This window comes from Phyllopteryx taeniolatus, chromosome 8 (genome assembly GCF_024500385.1).
Source record: "Phyllopteryx taeniolatus isolate TA_2022b chromosome 8, UOR_Ptae_1.2, whole genome shotgun sequence".
Lineage (NCBI taxonomy): Eukaryota > Metazoa > Chordata > Actinopteri > Syngnathiformes > Syngnathidae > Phyllopteryx > Phyllopteryx taeniolatus.
The window spans coordinates 18,361,666-18,375,523 of record NC_084509.1 but is presented as its reverse complement, the minus strand read 5'-3'; the positions used below and the strand labels follow the sequence as shown (position 1 = coordinate 18,375,523).

The 13,858-nt window shown below is 41.5% G+C and overlaps 1 protein-coding gene across 9 annotated transcripts in view; it reads left to right on the top strand.

The window, feature by feature from the left end:
• The window catches only part of numbl (NUMB like endocytic adaptor protein), a 78,273-nt gene that overhangs the window by 34,266 nt on the left and 30,149 nt on the right, over positions 1-13,858 (top strand). For 7 of the 9 annotated variants that reach the window (XR_009789640.1, XR_009789639.1, XR_009789638.1 and 4 more), the window contains exon 1: positions 4,777-5,181. The exons of 1 other annotated variant lie outside the window; for it this stretch is intronic. Coding sequence is in view for 5 of the 8 variants with exons in the window: in XM_061781209.1 (XP_061637193.1) it covers positions 4,922-5,181 (260 nt within the window). In the remaining 3 variants the exon portion in view is untranslated. Of the gene's footprint in view, positions 1-4,776; positions 5,182-13,858 lie in introns of those variants that run through there. One more of the 9 variants, XM_061781212.1, reaches the window with a different exon arrangement.

Below are 13,858 nucleotides of genomic sequence, written 5' to 3'. Positions count from 1 at the left end.
AAATATGTAAATTATATAATATTGTGATATGCTGATCTTCATTCCTCTCCTTTCCAGTGCATGCCTCCATATTTCTAATTGTTCCTCCACCTGATCCCTGCTTTCACTGCAGATCACAATGTTATCTGCGAACATCATGGTCCACGGGGATTCCAGTCTAACCTCATCTGTCAGCCTATCCATCACCACTGCAAACAGGAAAGGACTCAGGGCTGATCCCTGATGCAGTCCCACCTCCACCTTAAACTCCTCTGTCACACCTACAACACACCTCACCACTGTTCTGCTACCCTCATACATGTCCTGTGTTATTCCAACATACTTCTCTGTCACTCTAGACCTCCGCATGGAGTACCACAGTTCCTCTCTGGGTACTCTGTCATAGGCTTTCTCTAGATTCACAAAGACACAATGTTGCTCCTGCTGACCTTCTCTGTACTCTTTCTTGGCATGAAACCATACTGTTGCTCGCAAATACTCACATCTGTCCTGAGTCTAGCCTCCACTAGTCTTTCCCATAACTTCATCGTGTGGCTCATCAATTTTATTCCTCTATAGTTCCCACAGCTCTGCACATAATCCTTGTTCTTAAAAATGGGCAACAGCACACTTTTCCTCCATTACTCAGGCATCTTCTCACCCGCTAGAATTCTGTTGAACAAGCTGGTCAAAAACTCCACATTCACCTCTCCTAGATGCTTCCATACCTCCACAGGAATGTCATCAGGACCAACTGCCTTTCCCATTTTCATCCTCTTTAATGCCTTTGGAGCTTCCCCCTTACTAATCATTGCCACTTCCTGGTCCACTGCACTTGAGGAGCCAAGTGCTTCCTTCTCTCTCATTTTCCTCGTTCATCAACTCCTCAAAGTATTCTTTCCATCTATCCAGCACACTACTGGCACCAGTCAACACATTTCCATCTCCATCCTTAATCCCCCTAACCTGCTTGCTCATCCTTCCCATCTCCATCCCTCTGTCTGACCAACCTGTATAGATCCTTTTCTCCTTCTTTAGTGTCCAACCTGGCATACATGTCATCATATCCCTCTTGTTTGGCCTTTGCCACCTCTACCTGTGCCCCACGTCGCATCTCAATGTATTCCTTTCTCCTCTCCTCGGTCCTCTCAGCGTCCCACCTCTTCTTAGTTCACCTCTTGTGTGATTTCCTGTACTTTGAGGTTCGACCACCAAGTCTCCTTCTCCCTTCTCCTGCCAGAAGATACATCAAGTATTCTCCTGCCTGTCTCTCTGATCACCTTGGCTGTACTGGTCCAGTCTTCTGGAAGGTCCTCCTGTCCACCGACAGCCTGTCTCACCTCTTCCTAAAAAGCCGCACATGGTTCCCTGCTCTGCCTTTGTCTTCTTAATCTTCCTCCCCACCACCAGAGTCATTTTACACACCACCATCCTATGCTGTCCAGTCACACTCTCCCCTACCACTACCTTACAGTCAGTAACCTCCTTCAGATTACATTGTGTAGCGGACACGCCATGAAAAGATGACCCCCAGCACCCCAGTCTCCGGCGAGACTCGCTCTTCCCACCGAGATAGACGACCACGGAGTGGCGAGACGTAAATTCACATCCATATGCTAAATGAATCAACAGTCATAATCAACAGAAGCAAGACACAGACATTTGTTTTGGCATGCCGACGCTAAGGGAATTACTAGGCCCCGGAGCTTCAAAGCGGAGACCAAAGATACTGAGTTCGCCTCTAGGACGCCAAGTTAATTAATTTAGCCCCCACGAGGCAGCCCAGAGGATTTCACCAACAAAGGCGCCTCCACTCTGTTGGGTACCGCGCCACTTGGGAGTTTGAACAGGCAACAGCGACACCCACAGGCGACTGAACGGCACTACAGACATGGGTTCAGGAAACATAGTCTGTACCGGACTTGGCTGGTAGTTAATATTTTAAGAACCGAACATGAACGCCACTAGTGACTGTATTGCAGGAAACTTGAATGTCTAACGTTGAATCTGTTGTCAACTGAACCAGATGAAATGTTTCACTCCACACCACACAAATGCCACATTGAAAATAGTACTGTTCTCAACAACATAACATAACATTTGAAACATTCGTTACAGGTATTAAAGAGGATGAACGTGGGACAATGCAAAGTGGGAAAATGGTGTCGTTATCTCAAATCCAATCATGAATATTTTATTCCACTGGTTTTAAACCACAAAATAATACCAAAATGGGAAATTAACACTCAGAGGCAGTCCAGATCCCCTTTTGGTCCCAAAGGTGATAAAAGAAGGCGGTAGGAGGTAAACCACCTCCTTCTGGTTCACTTCGGCCATAAATAGGCCGAAGCTATGTTCTCTGGGTAGCTTTTTGTCTCACCCGACCAACTTGCCGACGACTGGCCCAGGTCCTCTTCTGGAAAACCGTGTTGACTACAGCCATTTCCATCCTTTTGGCAAAGTATACCACCATCTGTCCCTCCAAGTTCCTTTCCTGGATGCCGTACTTACCCATCACTTCTTCATCACCCCTGTTTCCTTCACCAACACGTCCATTACAATCTGCACCAATCACGACTCTCTCTCTGTCTGGGATGCTCAGAACTACTTCGTCTAACTCCTTCCAGAATTTCTCTTTCACCTCTAGGTCACATCCTACCTGTGGGGCATAGCCACTAATCACATTATACATAATACCCTCAATTTCAAGTTTCAGTCTCATCACGCGATCTGATACACTCTTCACCTCCAAGACATTCTTAGCTAAATTTTCCTTTAAAATAACCCTGACTCCATTTCTCATCCCACCTACACCATGGTTAAATAATTTAATCCCTGCTCCTAAACTTCTAGCCTTACTGCCTTTCCACCTGGTCTCCTGGACACACCATATATCAACCTTTCTCCTAATCATCATTTCAACCAACTCCCAAGATTTTCCTGTCATAGTCCCAACATTCAAAGTCCCCACATTCAATTCTAGGCTCTGTGCTTTCCTTTTCTCTTTCTGCCCAAAAACCCACTTTCCACCTCTCCTTCGTCTTCGACCCACAGTAGCTGAATTTCAATCGGCGGCCTGCAGGTTAACGGTGCCAGGACGGAAGTTGTTAACCCGGGCCACGGCCGATCCGGTTTGGAATTCTTTATTCTTATTCTTTCTTTATTTGTTTGGCAAAGTTTTAAGCCTAATGCCCTTCCTGACGCAATCCTCTGCATTTATCCAGGTTTGGGACTGGCTGGCCTACAGTTTGCCCTGGTTTATGCCCCCGGGCTGCATTGCCTCAAAGCACTACTAAGGTTCCTAAATTGAGTTAATAGTTGCATGGTATCTGGGGATTGCTATGACATGCTGTGCTGTATTAATTATAGGTAGTGTTGGGAAAGTTAATTTTCTATGCAAACTAGTCCAAAGGTCAATTCACCATTCCAAAAATGAACTAGTTCAGTTCATAGTTCATAATTCAAAATTTTGGACTAAATTCACCATTCCAAGAATGAACTTGTTCATTGTTCTTTTTTTCTTCTTCTCAATATTATGCTGATGGGCTATTCCCCTTAAATACTAGCATTTCATTTTCCCATTGTTGCCACCCATTCAGTTCACACATAGCCAGATGCAGTCTTCACCCTACAATCTCAAAAACATGAGTAAAAACTTGCTTGAATAGTCTTTTTCAGTTTTTTTAAACAAAGAATTAAACGAAAAATAGAACTTTTGTGCTTAATGTGCAAACAAAAACATGCAACACAGCATGACAGGAACGATGGTGAAAGGACATTGATAACTTTGCAATCCTCGCAGCTCTGGTTGTCTGTATTCAAAGTATTTTATTTAATATATTCTTACATTACAAAACTAAATAAATTCCATATCATGACAGTGATCGTAGAGTTTTAACTAAAGCATTCTGATACAAATAATATTTTTTTTAGTCATCAATTTTTACAATTATGTACTGCATTACAAAAGAACCACAGAAGAACACATTCAGTCCCATTATCGCCATGTCTCTGAACGCTCCACAGCCGCTTTTCATGGCAGGCAAGTCGCAGCTGCATTTAATTGGTTGCCAAATATAGCGTTCATCCGCCGACATATGAAGGATCATATATAGTGTGTTCAGACGGGTTTGTCCTGGAAGTCCCTAACACAACCTGGCACTCTTGAATGAAAATTAACTTTTCGTTCAAAAACCGTTCTTTGACGCCAGAATGAGCATGTTCTTAGTTATGTTCATCAAGCAGATATGAACTAATTTCAAAATATGAACTTGTTCATGAACATTCGTTCATTGAACTCATTCAGTTACAACACTGATTATAAGTACTATAAGTTTGATAGTCCTCAAGTAATTTGTCTCTTTGGCATTTCAGCTTAGCTAAATTGTATTATTAGCATTTGCCTATTATCAAACCTTGGCTAATTGTAGAGATTGCATAAATACTTGAGATACTTGAGTTCAAGTTTAATCCATTTGGTTCATTTTAGAAGAAGTGATGCTCTTACTGGTTGTATTACTGTTGACTTCCCCTCCAGCACCCTATAAAGGAATCTAGGCGCTTCTTCCTTTTGACCTGGTGCAGTTCCACCTCCAGCGTTTATCCTCAAGTGCCAGCCCCTCATCTTACCTTCTCCTGTTGTGTACTCTTGACCAGTACGCCAAGAGCAGATGGAGTGCAGAAAACTGTGTCAGCACCTGCCATCACTCTCTTAGCCACCACTCCCCTCCTCTTATTTCTCTTTTTTTATCCCGCCTCTCCAGTATTTCCCCACTGCCAGGATTTGGGGCAGACATTGATTTATCATTTATTTATAGCGCAGCTGTGAGCATGCACACTTGTGCAGTATTTGTTTGTTTCTGTGCATCTGTACAACAGACGCTCATGTGGATCGTGGGCACTCCTGATTGTGTTCGGGTCGCGTCCCTTTGCATGTATCTGTATGTGTGTGCAAAGGCTCCTTTTCCAAGTTAATCTCTTAAGAAGAGGTGTGGTTCTCTCTGGCGCTGCACTCGCTCTCATCCCTGCTCCTCAGTCTGAGTGGCGATATCATCACACACACTCACTCTCCTTCGCTCATCTTTTTCTTGAGCTGCTGTTGCTGCCACAGTCCCTCGTATCAAAACCTCGGCTTCTCACATCTGCGCTCTTCTCTGTTACGATGAGTTCTTGTGGTGAGATAGGGGATGCCATCGAACCCAGGTGAGTCACAGAGGGCATGAATGTTATGTTAGGTTTTGTGCAGAAACTGGAAAGCTTCATCACCTTATACTCCCATTTAGGTTGTCCTGCATATATGGATTTGATTTTCAACTGTGTTTTGACTCTAAACTGGGTCACTGCTGAGCTAGCAATCACTACTACATTCCATTTCTCTGAGCTCTATAGAGGTCACGAGCAAATTATATATTTTTCCTGATGGCTGGTGTGTTATTGGCGACAGTGTCATTTTCAGACCCTGCCAAACTGATAATAGGTCTAGTCTAGCCTTTGTCCACAGGGCTCATAGTGGATAATAGCCTTAGCAGATGCACCAACCACATGTCCATATGGAAGAGATTAAACATGCGACATGTATGCAGACAAACAACATATTTGTTCTGTGTTGAACACATGCTTTTGTATGTTTAGGAGCATGGTTATGCACATATAGAGAGCAGTACACGGGCATTTGGCATGCATACCTTTTCCACAGCAGAAGATATGTTTTCAATCATGTCGTGAAGCCTGGAGGATTTGCTTAATTCCCGGGAGTTTCAAGACTTTCTTTTCTCCCTTTTCCCTCTGTCCTCATGAATAGGCAGCAGAGAGGAACAGCTCGAATGTGTTTTGTGAAACATAGAAAGAACAAGGCGTAGAGTGAGAAAACCTAATGAGTGAAATGAGGACAAATGAAGAAAAGCGAGCTGCAGACTCAACAGGACAGAAACGAGAGGGAGGGGTGTGAAAGTTGAATTTGAAAAGGAGAGTAAAAGAGTGAAAATGAAGAGAGAGACGAGGGCATGTATGTACGTATAAATCTGGACAAGCAGGCACTAAAACTAGGCTGAAGAGAAAAACAAAACGCTTTAGAGGTTGATGTTCACAGTTTGGCTGTAGGCGAGATGTTCAGACATTTTGAATAACAATATAATGTTGAAGAAAAACGGTGTAAATGTGGAAAGCTTTCCATTAGTGCAGTTGTTTTCCCAAAGATGCAGAACTATGAGGTAACCTCTGACGTATTTTGGGTGGCCTGGAAATTCTCTTAGAGTGTACTAAGGCTGCCAACTTTGTCTGAATATTTTTCACATACACTGTTTTCCTTTTTCAGTTCAAGACTTGATCAAAATATGGTTCAAACTTACTCCCCAAAAAGTCAGGGTGCTTCTTTAGCGCCCAGGGACCAGTTCAGGGTATCTTTGTCATGGGGATTGATAGTCCGTTGCGCATCCTGTCTAGCTCTGTCCACACCTTTTGGCCCACATTCTTCTGCTGGTCGTGACTTGAACGGGGATCCCCTTGGTGGCAGGTTTCGATCTCAACCACTTCGTCACGGCTCCCCCATTAAAATAGCATACAGCATTCTACATTGATAGTTGGTGACCCAATAAAAACTGACCTGGGTATTATTGTGGCACGGTGGTTAGAACTTTTGCCTCAAAGAAAGAGATAACACATTTGCTCCTAGCTTGGACCATCTCTGTGTGGTTTTTGCATGTTCTGCCCATGTGTGTGTGTTTTTTTCTCTGGGTCCTCCAGTTTTCACGACAGACTAAAACATGTACATTAAGGTTGATTTGAAGGTCATTAGTGTGATGTGATGTTTCATAAATCGGACCTTGATCCGGGGCATAAAGTGGAGCTCAAGCAACTTCTCTGTAATGCGAAAGATAATGTAATGTACTGGGTTATGTCACAAGTGACAGTCTGGGGTCAGTAAATGTTGGTCAGTTCCGAATGTTGTTGTTCATGTTGGTGTTTCTAAATTTTGGAGGTCAGTGGCACCTTCGGCATGGTTATGAGAGCTACAGTATGTGATTGATTAAAAAAAAATAAGACAAATATTGAAAAATATGACTCAAGTAAAAGTAAAAACTAGCCCTCCAAATAATTAATTAAGAGTTAATAAGTACTAAGTGAAAAAACTACTCAAGTACTAACTGGTGAGTAATGTCAAATTTTTTTTTGTAATCAGCACATGAAGAAGAAAAAAAAAATAGGAATTTGCAACTTCATATATTGCCCAACAATGTCACTTGTATTAAAACAATATATTATATCAATTTTAAAATGACATTAAGGAGCATTTAGCAAAACGAAATGGTCTTAAATGAACTTTTTTTTGTTTACACTCAGCAAAGTAGGCTCACCAGACAGAGATGGCATGACATAGGTGTTTTTTTTCATTGTCTCTAAACTGAACATAGATTGAATGTGAGGCCAGGGATTTTCTGCCTCTTCCGACTGTGAATTGCACACCGTTATTTTGGCCAGTCTTTGCATAAATGATTCACTTTGAAAACTGTGGGTTGATCTCATGTCTCTTATTGCAGCATTCTAATAAGTAACTTTGTAGGAATATTATTTAACTCCATTGGCTCACAAATAAATCTGACTACGTACATTTAAGGTTCAATAGACAATCTGAATAGACTCCCAAAAAAATATTCAATAAATACTGCACAATAATTAACAATGCACAGTACTGTAGCACTATAAAAGTGTAAATTCAATTAGTGGGCTAATTTCCAGGTAAATCCATGAGCCAGGAAACAAAAAACTTTACTTTGTTAAAACTGGAAATCACAGTGCTAATATTTAATTACTATAAGCCACATATCATTTGAAAGAAAAAGCGATGTTAACGCCAACACTAAAACAACTACTGTCCGAGTCCCGTTCCCGATATACTGTAGTTGGTTAGCGACCACAAGCTATGGCTAGCGCTAGCATGCCAACACGAGCAATTCAACTGACCCACCAGTTCCCTCTTTGTTCCACTCACTCACTCTTTGTTTGACTCACTTAACAGTAGGTAACAATATCATCTATGGCATAGTGCCTAATAGCGGTTTTAAAACAGCTAACATCGCCTACCAGCAGGAGCTCGCATGCAAGTCCTCCTCACACAGCACATCACATTGCGGAGCATGCAACGCACAATAATAAAAAGGTAAAGACGTCAGCAGAAGGACGTGAGTCATGCGATAGTGATAGTGATATATTGTGCAGTATGATGAAAAGGCAAAGAGATACGCAGGCACCGATAAAAATAACCAGATTACACTATCAAAAGTAGTGCATGCAATGGAACTTGAGTGGGAGCAGCGTTCTTTCTTAATATAAATGCTTGAGTATGGTTTAAAAGTATGTTGCATTGAATATATTAATTTTTTTCCAAAAGTTACCCAAGTAAATGTAACTGACTAACCCTAACCTGCAATAACATCGCTGCATATTAAATAGCCACTCCTCTTCCTGACTTAATTAAGTTTTCCCGGCACATTTCCAGTGTCTTTCAGGCTCATACATTGTTGTGTTACAGATTGCAGCTTAGTGAGCGCGATGAGCATTAACAGGCCGGCCTGCACTTTGATCGTGGTGCGTTGGATGAGATGGATCACTATCTTTGTTCTTGTTAATCTCAGAACTGTTTTATGCTAGTTCTTCAACACTAAATTCATTCAATTATGCCTTTATGGACCTTCCTTTGTTCGCTTGGACACACCCAAACACAATCGGGCCTAGCCATTTGGGCACCCTGCAGGTGAGATTTTGTAAGATGCCCCCTCCAATGCCGATGTTTACAAAAGAAATCAGGTAGCATTGATTTTTTTAACCATTTTTATTTAATGTTCAGTGTAAGTTAACATGTCAACCAATTTAAAATACATCCATTCATCCATTTTCTGAGCCGCTTATCCTCACAAGGTTCGCGGGGGTGCTGGAGCCTATCCCAGCTATCATCGGGCACGAGGCGGGGTACACCCGGAACTGGTTGCCAGCCAATCGCAGAATTTAAAATACAGTATATGGTACCATTTAAAATGATTTAACTGTTACAATTTAAAATACGAAAATGAAAAACCTAATAGATACATGTTGTCACCTATGAATGTACCATATATGATTGAATGATATATGATATGAATTATCCAATTTCACTTAATTTGCCCGAAAAGTTATTATATACACTATTTTGCCGAAGTATTCGCACACCTGCCTTGACTCACATATGAACATTAGTGACGTCCCATTCCTAATCCATAGGGTTCAATTATATGACGTCGGTGCACCCTTTGCAGGTTTAACAGCTTCAACTCTTCTGGAAAGACTGCCCACGAAGGTTTAGGAGTGTGTTTATGGGAACTTTTAACCATTCTTCCAGAGGCACATCTTTTGAGGTCACACACTAATGTTGGACGAGAAGTCGTGGCTCTCAGTCTCCGCTCTAATTCATTTCAAAGATGTTCTATAGGGTTAATGACAGGACTCCGTGCAGGCCAGTTAAGTTCATCCACACCAAACTCTCTCATCCATGTCTTTAAGGACTTTGCTTTGTGCACTGGTGCACAGCCGTGTTAGAAATTGAAGAACTGTTCCCACAAAGTTGGGAGCATGGAATTGTCCAAAATATTGCCTCTTTAGTTCCAGTGAAAGGAACTCTTAAGGATTCAGCATACCAAGAGCTTTTGGACAATTCATTGCTCCCAACTTTGTGGGAACAGTTTGGGGATGGCCCCTTCCTTTTTCAACATGACTGTGCGCCAATACACAAATCAAGGTTCATAAAGACATGGATGAGAGAGTTTGATAGGGATGAACTTGAGTGGTCTTCACAGACTCCTGACACCAACCTGAAAGAACACCTTTGGGATGAATGAGAGTGCAGACTGAGAGCCATGCCTTTTTGTCCAACATCAATGTGTGACCTCACAAATGCGCTAATAGAAAAATGATCAAACATTGCCTACATACACTCCTGATCCTTGTGGACAGCCTTTTCAGAAGAGTGAAAGCTGTTATTGCTGTAAAAGGTGGACTGATGTCATATTAAACCCTATTGATTAAGAAGGGGATGCCACTTCAGATCTTATGTGAGTCAAGGCAGGTGAAAGAATACTTTTGGCAATATATTGTATCTTTCCTCATCTATGCCAGTGAGATATAGTGACATGCAGGAAAATCAAATAAGTCATGCTTCCTGTGAATCAACTTTGTATTAAACAGGCCCAGATTTCATACTGAGGCAGTCAATTTGTGGGTAAATTGAGTCGAGATCTTACTTATTTCAGTATCTTTTCTGACATTTTTATTTGGTATATCGGCCTGAATAACATGAAAGTACAAACGAATGTGGACTACTTGTCTGACTGACTGTGATTTTGTTTTAAGGTCCCATTGGAAAAAGAAAAATTGGATAAAACCAGAATCACACTCAGTCATGGTTTTATTTAACACTAATTCTAGAGCACATTTAATAAACTCCTTATATTGTTTTGGACTGCTTTACTTGTTCTTATTTATCTGTTTTGTTTGCATTTATACGTATTTGTGTCATGAGATATTCGAATGAAATTGAATTATAATCATAATAATTAAAAAAAATTATTATTTCATAGTCAGAAAGTAGTACGTCCACCTGTAACCCATATCTTCTGGGTTGGAAAAAAATTTTTTTCTTATAGTTGATTGGTATGGCAGACAGGCGGCACGGTGGCCAACTGGTTAGAGCGTCAGCCTCACAGTTCTGAGGACCCGGGTTCAATCCCCGGCCCCACCTGTGTGGAGTTTGCATGTTCTCCCCGTGCTGCGTGGGTTTTCTCCGGGCACTCCGGTTTCCTCCCACATCCCAAAAACATGCATTAATTGGAGACTCTAAATTGCCCGTAGGTGTGACTGTGAGTGCGAATGGTTGTTTGTTTGTATGTGCCCTGCGATTGGCTGGCAACCAGTTCAGGGTGTACCCCGCCTCCTGCCCGATGACAGCTGAGATAGGCTCCAGCACGCCCGCAACCCTAGTGAGGAGAAGCGGCTCAGAAAATGGATGGATGGATGGATGGTATGGCAGACAACAAATTGTATTGTGATGACACTCCACATTCCCAAAATGCATTGCAGCTTTTGTCACTATAAGGGACGATTTAAAACTTACCGTAATTTCTCGTGTATATAATGCGCATTTCCCCCCCCCCCCCCCCAAAAAAAATTGTCAAAAGTCAATCGTGCGCATTATACATAGGTATTGTGGCAAATGGAAAAAAACATTCACATAATCTAGTGATTATGAAAAAGCTGTACACTTTCATTCCAAAATTCCACCGCCACCGAGTGGATATAAAAAAGGTGTGGCCTACACTTTCATTCCAATATGACAGGGGTACTACATATGACTGCATATATGTACAGTTGCGCTTATACATTTACATACCCTGGCAGAATTTGTGAATTTTAATTTTTTTTTTTAAATATGACTGAACAACAACCATCATTAATTTATTTATGGTTATGTTTTGCTGAATGATAATGCTTTTCTGAAATGCTTGACGGTTTAATTTGAATCCCATTAAAATAAAATTAAATGTTTTCCTTCATCTTTTCTTTCAAGAATTGTACCCATCTTACAAATTCTGCCGGTGTAATCAAACATATAAGCACAACTGTGTGTTTTCAAATTTACTAAATAAAAGTAGGGCTGTGAATTTCAAAATAAGAGCAAGTCAATTAAAAAAAAGGATTACATGTTCAAATAAAGTGCTTAAGTACAGAATAATTCTTTGAAAAAAAATAAAATACAGATAATACTTCGTTTTAATCATATGAGTAGAAGCAAAATCATGCATTGTAAAAATGCATTATACATTGGTAGAAGGATTTTCCAGAATTTTGAGGTCAACTTTGGGGTTGTGTATTATACATGAGTGCGCATTATACATGAGAAGTTACGGTATTATGCAAGATGAGCACCCGCTAATGGACTAAGGTGAGCTTTCTGTAATACCTTACCACACCCAACAACTCCTGTGAAACACAATATGGAAGGCAGTGAGGAAGGACACTATGCTTGTGTGTGTGTGTGTGTGTGTGTGTGGGTGGGTGGGTGGGTGGGTGGGTGTTTGCGAGAGAGAATGACAGAGACAGCAGTCATACTGGGTGCCAGGCTGATGGTTAGGCACATGGGTCAGCTTCAGCTGTCAATTTACATCAGTCAGCAGCATGCGTGCACACACACGCCTACTGTAATACAGTCTCTTGATCTTATTGTGCTGTTGCTCGAGAGCAATTGAGGATTGTGACTGAGTGATTTGTGGGACTGTGCAGCGATAATATTGACCTGGAAATGTTCAGTCACGCGGCTGTCTGGCTCTTTCACAGAGACTGACGATTACAGAGTGCATTTTGTGTTATGATATTGTTTTTAGGACACTGTCCTACTTCTGACTGAATTATGTTATAGGATTTTAACACTGAGCTGCTAGTCCATTCACTTTCCAGTAATTTTTATTTAAAGGGGACATATTTTGCCAAAGCAACTTTCTCTAGTATGTGGGATGTAATATTGTCTCTGTGGTGCCTCAGTAAACATATGAAATAGGAATTAAAATCGTCCATGCATTCCTGAGTTCCCGATTTTTTTCTGCCGCGAGGCCTGAAATCAGGTCATTCGAATTTCTCAAGCTTATCTACGTCACTGGCGAAGATCGCCGCCTACCTCTCTGTCCCGACCCAGCGCTGTCAACATAACAAACGTGGGCTCTCACAAGTAGTGAGGGTTGGGTCTTCTACACAGAGGCAACCAATCAGAGGCAAGCCAAATATGGACAAAGCAGATACAAAACAGAAGTAGCTGTTAGAGGGGCCTTTTTCTGGACACTTGTATGACATTTTTTTTTAAAATGACATTGACACTTTATTATACTAAGTCCATGTTAGCGAGTCACTCTATGGAGGTCTAAATAGCCAAAATGCGAGACCTTTAAATTACTTTACTGTATACTGCATGCTTAACTTGAGTCTCACATTATTAGTCAAGTTTGAGGGTTTCAGACTAGAAATTACAAAATCAAGCTGAGACTACATTTCTAGTCGATCTTTGGTGTGACACTGTTTTTTTTTTTGTGTTCAACCATGTGCACTTGTGGTATTTGTACAGTAAATCTGTAACTTCGTCTTGCCAATGCAGAAGCGTTATTTCCCACAAGGTATGCTGATCTGATTCTGAGCAGCATGTAGCCTGAACCATCTCTCTGTCACACAAACACACACACACACACACACACGCATGCACAGGCAATGAATAAGGCCACCCTGTCCTGGGTCAGACTTCAGTCTTAACACAAGTGGCCTCATTTATATCTACATCATCACACTCTATTATTTATTTTTTTCCCAAAATTTAGAATCCACACTCCACCTGTTGTCTAAAAGTGTGTTAATGTAAGTGTGTGTGTGTGTGTGGGGGGCGGGGGGACCAGTGACAGAGAGGGCAAGCGACAGACAGAATGAGACAGATAAACAGAGGGACATAATTTTGCATGAATTGTAGTGTCCTTATCCGGGTTACTCTGTGTCAGTGGAAGTCTGCAGGCCCCAGAAACTGGGTCAGGTGTATGTGTCCACTTGTGCGCGCTTGCGTGTGTGAGAATGAGTGGATGATGTGCCCGGTCTGTTCATTGCCTCTGAAACACTTTATACAAGGAGGAGGATTTAAAAAAAAAAAATTACTTGTCATAGTTTTAGTTGAACCGCAAATATTTTTATTGGTAAAGTATAGCATTTGTTTGTGTGTCATGCATGAGCTTCGTTGCAGTGGTTCCTGCACAGAGCTTATGATACAGAAGAGGAGTAAGATTCTGAACAATATGAATGTCCAGTATTTACCTTTTTTGGGATGTCT